Source organism: Aythya marila, assembly GCF_965140915.1.
Source record: "Aythya marila genome assembly, contig: HAP1_HAP1_SCAFFOLD_174, whole genome shotgun sequence".
Taxonomy (NCBI): Eukaryota; Metazoa; Chordata; class Aves; order Anseriformes; family Anatidae; genus Aythya; species Aythya marila.
The window spans coordinates 495939-507252 of NW_028136870.1; the positions used below are offsets into that span (position 1 = coordinate 495939).

General features: G+C 51.7%; 1 protein-coding gene across 1 annotated transcript; it reads right to left on the reverse strand.

Moving 5' to 3' along the window:
* Positions 1–4036: 4036 nt before the first annotated feature.
* LOC309891404 (sperm-associated antigen 4 protein-like) lies at positions 4037–7005 on the reverse strand (the record flags this gene model as incomplete). The annotated part of the gene is made up of 6 exons (XM_082785771.1): positions 4037–4174; positions 4746–4832; positions 5196–5363; positions 5865–5977; positions 6118–6202; positions 6805–7005. 6 exons carry the CDS (start codon positions 7003–7005, stop codon positions 4037–4039), a joined length of 792 nt encoding a protein of 263 aa, XP_082641897.1.
* Between the last annotated feature and the right edge of the window lie 4309 nt (positions 7006–11314).

Sequence of the window (11314 nt, forward strand, 5' to 3'; positions counted from 1 at the left end):
TTGAAAGTATTTGTGTAAGAGTAAGGTTTTAAAACAAAGTGTTGCAAGTCATTTCACGAGGAACACAATGAGAGAAAATACTTGTTTGTTTGCTTATCATTCTAAATTATGTTCTTGTGGTATGATTGAGAGTGAGATGTGCCAGAGGCCTCTGGGTGTGCGATTGTGCTCTGTATGTGTGATTGTACTATGTGAATAAGAGCGCGCTTTTGCCATAGTGCAGGTTATTGCCATAGTGCAGGTTTGCCACAGTGCAGGTTATTGCCTTAGTGCAGGTTTGCCATAGTGCAGGTTATTGCCATAGTGCAGGATTCCGGAATATGGCCCTAGTACCGGTTATTGTTGCCTTAGTGCAGGATTCCGGAATATAACCATAATACAGGTTGTCATTGCCAAAGTGCAGGATTCTGGAATATAGCCTTAGTACAGGTTATTGTTACCATAGTGCAGGCCGGCAAAAATTATCAAAAGATTTATTAGAAAGATTCAATATGATATCAATCCTTTTAATCAATAGTTCACTGATTTGTTTGAAACAATGCACAGATGGTTACTGGGATTAGTCAAAGGGGGATTAGGTTTAAGTGTGTCACTATTAAATTGTGTTACTTTCTATTAGATTGTGTTACCATTAAATGCTTACAGTAATTATAGTATTATTAGGGTTAAGTTATATAGTTGTGTTATATTGTATATTTGACACCTACTGTAAAACCAAGTACTGCCTGTACTAAAAGAAAACGGGGGAATTGTTGGGAATTGGCATAATTGTTCGATCTAAGCTTGCTTTAAGCAACCAGGGTAGGCCTTAGAAATCTCAGGGCCTGCTGTAGCTGAGCAAACCAGGCTGCCAGAGTAACTGTGAGAAGCTCCCACGGCAATGACTCCCACATCACCCAATTAAGGAACTCAGAAAATATTGTTATCAGCAGCTGGCCTCAAGGACTAGGCCTACATGGCCGTAAAGCACAAAGGGGGTTGTTTTCCTAACTTCTAATCAAAAGGGGGGTTCTTTTCTTGCAGGTGGTGTTATTTTCTTAACGGTTTGTCTGAGTGCTTTTGACCAATAATCTTGTGTGAAACACTGTCCACCCCTGTAAAATTCACTATAAAAGTTGGACTATTCGGGCAATAAAATGGTGAAGCATGATCTGACTCTGCTGGTGTCTGTCGTGCTTTCGTCCGTGCTTCGCAACATAATATCATGGAGAATGGAAAACAATCAACCGAGTGGCTAATCCCAGCCAACAACGCTAGGTGGGTTTGTTTGTCAGTGGGCGTAACTCCTTGTCTATCACTAAAACTCTTCAATGCGTCTCCTGATTTTTGTATACAGGTGATAATTATACCAAGGATTCTATACCACCCTGAGGATTGTATGTATACCCAGCACACAGTGGCAAGTTATCATCTGGAAAGACGGGAACCATTCACGGCTCTAACTTTGGCCACCCTAATAATCCTGGGAGGAGCTGGAGTGGGGACCAGGGTAGCCTCATTGGTTAAACAAAATCAGAGCTTTTACGAATCTTGGTTTAATTATTCACCTTGGCTTACTACTTTATTATCAACCATAGCAGGACCTTTGTTGTTTTTAATAATAGCACAAACTTTTGGACCATGTATTTTTAATAAATTGATTGCGATTGTAAAGGGATGTTTAGAAGCGGCACGTCTAATGCTCATACATGCCAAATACGAGCCAATAAGTACCAACAAAGGAATCAAGGAAACATTAGTTCTTAGTAGCCAGGCATTGCAGAGATTCAATGAACAAAATGAGTAACTTAAAGAAAAAGGAGGGATTGTAATACACAATAAATGTTTGTTCATTGCCTTTTGTATTATAAAACAAGGAGTTCCGTTTGAGGAGCAGGAGTTGCAAAAGCTGTTGCAAGTAAGATGTATAATACTTGGCTAGACACTATGAAAATTCTTTTGCTTAATGTAACAAAAAGAGAACCCCCTCCCCTTCTCTCCTTCTGCATCTCAGTTGCCTCTTTTGTTCAAAGACACTGCTGCAAAGCTCATGGAACCATCTCCTGGTAAGTTGCTAACCTAGTGTATCAACATCCTGCCTTCCTGTCTCACGCTGGGCCAACATGACCAAATAAAAAAAGAAGTTGAACCACAACGCTGAGGAAGACTACGGCCTTCATCTTCACGACCACCAGAGGGACAGAGACGACCCCCTAGCAACAGTGCGCGCAGTCGCAGAATATACCAGGATGTGCTGCGTAATCCCGGAATTACCAAGCTATAAGAAGGGACCCTGGCGGGGGTGAGGTGCGCGCCGTTGGCGGAGCCGAGACTCCCTGGCCGCCCAGCGCTGTTTTGCTTGCTGTTGCTTTCTCAATAAATTCCTTTCTATTATTAATGCAGTGCTCTCTGAAAATTAATTAAGGGGGCAACTTATAACACACATATGCATAACCAGTCCCCGCTTTGTATTAAAATGAGCTCCAAGGAGTCCTTTGCATAAACTCCTCCCAATTGCCTGCGCAGTGCCTGCTGCTGGGGGCCGTGGGGATGAAGGGTGACGACTCCTCGTCATCACCCCCTGCCTTTGTACAGACTCAGCTGCTCCTTGGCTCTTGTCCGACCCACACAGTCGGTCTTTTCAGACAGGTTTTTTTTTTTGTTTTTGAGGCAGATTCCCCATTTTTGCCAGGAAACACCCTCTGCGAGGGGCCCCGAGGCTCCTCATTTGCACGGTACTAAGCAAAGACACTCAGCAACATCCATTTAAACGAGATTAAGAGTCCTCCCCTTCCTGGCTTCCCTAAAAACGATAGCTTTATTTATAAATCATTAACGCGATTAAGCAAAACCCCGGCCCCATCAGAGGCGGAGCAGCGCCTCTGCGCATGCGCACGGCCTCGCTGAGGCCCTTTAAGGCGGGGCGGGGCAGAGCGCGCCCTGTTTCCAGCCGTTGCATCCCCCCCCCACGTGACCCACCGCGGGGCGCGTGACCGCCGGGCGGGTGGGCCGCGCGCCCCCTTCTCCCTCTCCCATTGGCTCGCTCTTCCCGCCCCTCCGGCCGCCGCGGGCGCCCATTGGACGCGGCTGACGCAAGAGACCTCTCTGGGAAGAATTTCTTCCGCCCGTTGGTGCGGAACTGCCTGGGCTCCATTTTGTGGCCGTTGCCTCTTGTCCTGTCCCCACAGGCCTCTGAGAAGAGGCTGTCTTCTATGATGGTGTTACGGGGGAGATGAGGAGAAGGGAAGGAAAGAGAGGGGGTTCCCTGTGGCAGGAGCTCTGTCTGCCTGCTGGTCCCCTCCTATTAGCTGCTCACAAGGCAGTAGGGGGTGATGTGCTTCTCACGGAGCCTCTGCTGGCTGCCTAAGCCTCAGGGCTGCTAGGGACGGGCTCCACCAATCTATCTCTGTCTCACTCTCCCTAACGCTCCTCAGCCTCCCCACCTCTTCCTTCAGGTCAGCCACAAGGCTGAGTAAATCATTCACCTGGTCGCATCTGCTGCCCTGCACTGCAGGGGCCAGGCTCTGGCACTCGCTGCAGCCCGAGCCCTGGGCACTCACATGTTTGCGTGGGACCTCTGTCTGGGTCTCCATTCATTTTTCTTGACAACAGCCTTCTGCTGGGGTCCAACCATGGCAAACTAGCAGGCTCGTTAGAACTCCCTGTGGTAGCTTCCTTGCTAAAATTCTAAGTTGTAAGAGGCAGAGTTCCCAGAGGAGAGGGGAGGAAGAGAAAGGGAGGTGGGAAAGGGAGGAGAGGATACTCCCCATGCTCCTCTCAGCCCCACGCAAACTGCCTGTGCTAACTGCCAAGCCTATCCCATTTGGGCGTCCTGTTTGCAGCATTCCTGGGTCATGGCCCTCCCTAGGGACTGCTTTTATACTGTCAGGGGGTGGCTGCAGAATGGCAGCGACACCGAATTTAAAACTCAGAACACCCCTGCAGCCCCCTCCGGCTACCAACGCCTTGTCACGTAAACCCAGTGCACTGCTTCAGGGACCACCCTCAGGGTTGGCTGAAACACATGAAACTGAGCTGCCACATCTTTCTAACGTTATTATTCGTGTTTAAGAAATTCTTGTGGCTTTTCTATCTGCCCATGAACCTGCACTCGATAGATGCAGGTGTATTCTGGGTTTCCCCAGTTGCTTCGCACCTCCAATCTGATATGGCGGAACGTTTTGGGAGGCTCCTTCTGTAAAGAAAACAAGGGGAAGCATCATTACTCATGTGGGAAGAACTGCAGCACAACCATGTAGCTCTCTTTGCCAGCACTCCCCTTGCTGCAGACCAAATGGCAGCCCCGACAGAGGAGGAAGCAAGGGAAATCAGAAGGCCCTTTCTCACCAGGGCCATAGAGGCACCCTCTGTGCCTAGACAGCAAAGCCCTGGCCTCAGAGGCTTGCTGAGGGGAGCTATGGAAACCCAAGTTGCTCTGCTGCCTATGCTGCCTTGGGACACTGGGACAGTCTTGCTGATGGAGACAGATGTCTGCAATCTCCCCTCCCACCCCCAGTTCTTCCTCCTCGCCCTAAAGGGGACTAATTCCCTTCCAGAGCCCCTTCCCACTGCTGCTTTTTCTGCTTTACCAGAAAGAAAAGGAAAGCACTTCCAAAGGTGGGCTAAGCACCTCATCCTGCCAGCAGGAGGCAGCCACATGGGAGAGCAGAGGGTGGCTTGGGTGATCATCTGAACCCTCTCTTCCAGAGACTAGCAGACAACCCGTCCTTCCTCCCTGCCATCCTGCCCACACGCACTTGCCATACCTGCACATGGAAGGTCTGAGCAATCATTCCATCCACGCTGTAGGCGAATAGCCCAAGGAACGTTTCCGTTTTGTCCTCATCCACTCCCTCAAAGACAAGAGATGATGGGGGCAGGTCAGTCTCAAGCAGGCCATCAGAAAAAGAATATGCTGAGGCCAAAGCTGGGAACCCTTTCCCACCTTCCTTGGCTCTAGCAGTATTCTAGTGCAAGTGAGAGTGAACCCAAGTCAGGGCACTTGGAGCAATTGCTCCCAGATCCTTGTCTGTGAACCACAGAAGAAGGTTCCAGGCGTGTCTAACAATGCTCAAGTGTCTCCAGTGCCCCTCGATAGGATGCGGTGCTCTGCAGCAACCAATCCTCAGATACCTGAGGGAACACACCACGCTTTCTGGCGCTGCTTTTCCTTGCGGCCAGGGCCTCCCAAAAAGAAGTGCCAGGCAGAGACTTACAGAGACAGCAAACTCTCTGGGGGCGCTGCTGACTTCTCCGGAAGGAGAGACTGTCCTGGAGATATGCCAGATGGTAAAAGCTGCTGGCCAGATTTTCACCGGCAACCGAATGACGACGTGTCCCTGAGATCCTTGGAAGGCCCAGCAGTCGCCTGGGGAGATACTGGGCTGCAACGAGAAAGCCAGTGACCGTCAGTGGCAAGGCAGTCAGAGGGCCAACAGATCTGGCTGTTCAGCAAGGAGCCACAGACCTTGCCTTCTCTATAGGTCGCAATTCAGCTCACAAGTAAACGCTAGGCTATGAACAGAAGGTGAAGATGCACAAGTTTTGAGAGTGCCTAGGCTCAATTGCCTTTCGCAATCCAGTTCTGCTTTCTCAAAGGCAGAGGCCTGAGAGGCTTTCTGAAAGGCAGAGGCAGGGTGGTGTTCCTAATGTACATGTATGTCACTCCATCAACCTTCAAAAACTGAGCTGGACCTGTGAGGACCATTTCAGGCATTCTTCGGGCTGATTTGGTTGACCAGATCAGTGCTGGGGGCCCAGAAAACATCTCTTGCAGCTTCCATGGCTCAGCACACTCACAGAACTCCCACCCACACTAGAAACGCATGGTCTCCCAACCAGAAAGCAAGAAAGTAAACCAGCTGTCACAATTTCTCTTACAATACCTGCAATATGGTCTCTGGATGTTTTGCAAAAGAAAAGAGTGGAAAAATCCACCACTTCTTTGCGTCTTTCCCGCCATAACTCTTGGAAGTCCTCTGCACATCAATTGTGGCACCTGAAATGAATATGGGAAGAAGTTCACCAGGACAGGCAGGAGATTAGCAGAAGCAGTGAATTATGATGTGTTTCTCACGCTGAATGCAGAGCTTGTTGCTTTGGGGAGAGTCAGACACAAGCTGAACTCTGTCTACATACCTAAGGATTTCAGGGCCCAGTCAGGCATCCAGGTGTAGATTTTAAGCGCCTTTTCAAATGCGTTCGTTGTGAAGTGCAGAATGTTCTGGGGAAAAATAATAATAAAAAAAAAAGGAATGGAGATACAGCAGTGAGCACAAACACACAGCAGTTCTGCATGAGCAGACTCCTAGCAGAGAGCTAAGGAAGGGCTCCGTGTCAGAAAACCCAAGGCAAGACCTGTCAGAAAAGGTGCCAGACTGTGAGCATTCCCAGATGAACCACGTGAAGCCTGGAAAAGGCCACCAGTGTCCAGAGCCAAAGCACAGACCGCCTTCAGGTTCTGCCTGAGAGCCATGTTCCCCACCCTGTGTACTCTCCAGAGCAGCCTGGAGATGGAGTCATGCCCTGAGCCAGCTGCTGCATGCAGAGGCCCCCTTCCAGCTGGGCCGGAGGATGGGACTGACCTGCAAGTTTCTAGGAAGGGCCTCCAAAGCTGAGCCAAGCCCAGCAGGTGCCTGGCTGGACACCCAGCCCAGGGAGAAGTTCACAGTGCTGCTCAGAGTGCAAGCAAAACTGAGCCCTGGCAGTCAGGTGTGGGGCAGGCAGCACAAGGACAGAGCTACCACCGAAAAGGGCCAAGAGGAACCAGCAGGAGGAACCCCTCCGAGGGCACTGAGCTCTCTGGCTCGCCCCCAGCACCTTTACCTCTCTCTTCTCCCCTTGGATGCGATTATCTTCCAGAACCTTGCTCACTGCCTGCACAAACTGTTCCATTGTAGCAGACACATGGGCTTCCTTCTCCTGGAGCTCCTGCCTCTTCTGGTCACGCCAAACCAGTGAGGTCCTGGAAGCAAAGTGAAAGCAGATCTTGTGCAGCAGCAGCCCATCGGAGGAAAGGGTTCCCATGGGCCTTCTACCTCCCCCCTTCCCCAACCCCCTCAGCCCCTTTTCCCTTACTCTGGTTTACAAAAGGCTCCTTTCCACTACCCTAGGTAAAGGTCGGGAGCCCTGAAAACAAGGCAAGGGAGTGCAAAAATAGCACACAGCTGGCTGAGCCAAATCCCCGGGAAAACTTCGATGTCAAGAAAGCGCTCTTACCCGGTAGACTTGTGCTCTGCTTCGGGCACCGCTAACGTTGCCTGGAAGATAAAGACACTCCACTGGAGAAAGCACGAGGAGCACTGCCAGGGCTTCCCAAAGGAGAATGCCCCAGTAACAGCTGGCAAAATTTTCCCCTGCTTCGAGGCAGTTTGGAGACATCCCAACCCAATAGTCGGGCTCTTTAACTAGCCATGCTCAGCAGAGCACCGTCTGCATTTCCATTTGCTTTCCTATCCCACCCAGCCTCTCCCAGCAGTACAGAGGGAGCAAACGCCTCTTCTGCCAAAGTGCTCCTCTCTTCATCCTGTCCCTGCACAGGTCACTTGGGAAGATCTGTCTGCACATTGAAGCCCATCCAGGTGCCGAGATGGACTGACCAACACAATTGCCCACCACCCACTCTCTGTCTCAGCAGTGATGAGCCTTTGACCAAACTCCTCATTTTCCACATGGACACAGCAGGGCAGAGCTGTGGCCTTTGCAGGCATTGGTTTTCCCACACCAAGACTTACTTGCAACGCTTCTTTTCCCCACCGTGTCCAGCAGTAGTCACCAGCTGTGGGTCACATCATCAAGAGAGAGTTATTTTCTTAGACTGCTAATGATCCCTGTAGCCCCATTTTCTTCTTTCACACCCACGGAGGGGTTTGGCTGGGACAGCTGCAACTGCAGACAGAGGCTTCCACCCCAACCTCCTGGTCATACACCAGGCCCAGACATTTAGAAAATGGAGGAGCCCTGCTCCAACAAGACCAGTGGTGTGGTCTAGTGCCTGGAGAACATGCACAGAGACCACGGTTGATTCTACTCACAGGGTCAAAAAGCAAAGCTATAAAGCTATACTTAGAGAATTTTACTGGCTGCAAGCCTGTCACTGCCAGCAGCCATACAAAGCCTTAGGCAGGCAGGAGCCTGCCTGTAAAGGACATCGGTGGCATTCACTGCATCACAGAAATGGGCTTGTCAATGGTGTACAAGGACAGTCTCTCTCCCTAGCTCTGCAAAGATGATTTTTGGTCAAGGAATACTCACCAAAAAGGACTGGAAGCAGAAGAAAAAGGAGCTTGAGAATCCTCCTGCCTTTCTTCTGAGTGACGCTTTTTCTAAAGGAGAGGGAAGACTGTGGTTATCACAGCCCACTTTTGGGACACACATTTTCCAGGCATCTGTTGAGGAGCTAGCTTGTCACCAGATTCCTCTGCTCAATACAGCTGAACTCCCGAGGGCCCGCGGGCCTTTGGAAAGATCTGGCTAGTGGCACACCACCCACGGTATGCAAAGGTGGCTTAAGAACTCTGGCGTGACAGGGGGAAAGCAGCCTGGCCCCATTCATCTCTCCCCAGAGAAGGAGCAGGGTGTGCCTATGAGAGAGGGTTGCTGGGTTTCCTGGCTGAAGGAATCCAGGCAGCATGCAGGGCTTCTCACTTTCCCCTCCCAGCTTTCTGGGCTCTCCTGCACCTACCTGCCCAGCCTGGCTGGCATCTCCGCAGCACCAGCACACTGGCCAGGCATATGGAAAAGTCTGCTCCCCTCCCAAGACCCAAGAAGATCCTTTCTGGGCTCCGGCTGGTTCTGGAAGCCTCTCTGGTTGGCGCCGCTGCACACCTCGTCAGTGCAGGGTTTAATACAGGACAGCCAGCTGTGACATCACAAGAAGCAACAGCTCTAATCGTAAAGTGGCGTCCCTGATGACCTCAGAGGGGCTGCCCAGAAAGGAGAGATCCTGTGGGTTAGTTCCCAGCTCTGCCTTCTCAAAGCTGTCGTGGTTCCACTCGAGTGGGCAGCCGAGCTCCACCACAGCCGCCTTATATACTGTGTCTGGCTGTGACGTCATAAAGGAGGGATGACGTCATATGCCCTTATATGGCATGTGCTAGCCCCAAATACGCCCCAACAGCCTCAGCACAAGGGGTGCAGAGGGGGGAGGTGAGGGCTTGGGAACCAGTGCAGACGGAGCCCCCGCGCAGGTGCACAACGAGAATCTGTCGGCGAGGCCTCAGGCATGGGCATAGCTGCTCTTTTACTGACCACATCCGTAGGGAGCTGATGACCTCCATCTTGCCAATTTATTCCTAAATAAATGCATTTCCAGTGCACATCCTTTCACCTTACTGTGTTTAACGTGAAAAAAGCAGCCATCCAATTTTTTATTATTTTCTCCCCTTTCTCAAAAGCATCCTCTCCTGGGTTGCCCCACACGATGATGTCTTCAACGTACATCCACTGGTCCTGAGGGAACCGGTGGACTTGCTAAGCCACTGTCCCTCATACCTGAGAAGTTGTGGAAGTGCGTTTAAGGAGTTCCCACTGACTGCAGGAGGGAAAATCTAGCCCCAATTTTGAAAAAGGGAAAGAGGAAGGCCCGGGAGCTACAAGCCTTCCTCCCTTCGTGGGGGTGCAGAGCCTTCATCACCCTGAGGTGCAAGGAAGAGCTGAGGCAGGGCAGGGCTGGGTGTGCAGGGCCGCTCTGGAAGGTTCTGTGCTGGGGGCATGATGTGGGGGGTGCTGGGGGGGAACAACACAGAGCTAAGGGGACACATGGGGCTGGGGGCACCTGGAGCACACAGTCAGGGAGAACTGTAGTGTATCCCGTGCTGAGGACTGAATGCAGTTCGTGAGTCCTGGGTCCAGCTCTGGGCTCCCCGGTACAAAAGAGACCGGGATCTCCTGGGAAGGGTCCAGCGGAGCCCACGAAGGTGATACGGGGCCTGGAGCATCTTCCCTAGGAGGAGAGGCTGAGAGACCTGGGGCTGTTCAGCCTTGGGAAGAGAAGACTGAGGGGGGATCTCATCAATGTGCTTAAATATGTGAAGCGTGGGAGACAGGGATTTGGCCAACCTCTTCTCAGAGGCCTGTGGGGACAGGACAAGAGGCAACGGCCACAAAATGGAGCCCAGGCAGTTCCGCACCAACAGGCGAAAGAAATTCTTCACAGAGAGGGTGCCGGAGCGCTGGGACAGGCTGCCCAGGGAGGCTGTGGGGTCTCCTTCTCTGGAGATATTCAAGGCCCGTCTGGAGGCCTACGTGGGCAGCCTGCTGTAGGGAGCTGCTTTGGCAGGGGGGTTGGTCCCGATGAGCTCTCGAGGTCCCTTCCAACCCCTACAACTGTGTGATTCTGCAAAGTCTGGGGGGAGATGCGGGGGGAGCAGCTCAGGGTGGAGGACATGGGGCTGCATGTTGGGGGGCACATGTGAGTGACAGTGGGGGTATAATGGACATAGGAGTGGAACTGGTGAGGGGAAATGAGGTCGTATAGGTGTGGGGGCACACACGAGTGTCAACGGAGGAGTTGTCCTCCTCCCTGTTAAAGGGGAACAAAGCTCCCCCCACGGCCTTCCTCCCTTTGTGGGGCTGCAGAGCCTTCACCACCTGCTGGCCGTCATACCTGAGAAGCTGTTGCTAAGGGCCATAGGAAATAAGGGGGTGGTTGGTGACAGACAACATGGCTTCACTCGGGGCAGATCGTGCCTGACAAATCTGGTGGCCTTCTATGATGGGGTTACAGCTTTGGTGGGTGGGGAAAGAGCCATCCAATTTTTTATTATTTTCTCCCCTTTATGTGGTGGTACCGTTCGAGTGGGCAGCCGAGCTCCACCACAGCCGCTTTCTCACTCCCCCTCCTCAAAGAGGAATGGGGAGAAAATATGTGAAAAGGGCTCAAGGGTTGAGATAAGGACGAGAAAATCATGCAATAATTATTGTAACAGGCAAAACAGACTCAGCATAAGAAGATAGTAAGATTTATTGCTCATTACTAACAAGCTCGAGAAGTGAGAAACAAAGAAAAGAAACCAAAAGCACCTTCTCCCCCATCCACCCTCTTCCACCTCCTCCCCCCGAGCTGCGCAAGGGAACGGGGGAATGAGGGTTATGGTCAGTCTACAGCGCTTCTTCTCTGCCGCTCCTTCTCGGTCACTCTCGTCCCCTGTGCTGTGGGGTCCCACCCACGGGATGCACTTGATGAACTGATCCGGCGTGGGCTTCCCACAGGCAGCAGCTCTTCCAGAACTGCTCCAGATATGGGTCCGTACCACGGGGTCCATCCCTCAGGAGAAAACTGCTCCAACCTGGCTCCCCTACAGGCAGCAGCTCCTGCCAGGTCACCTGCTCCTGC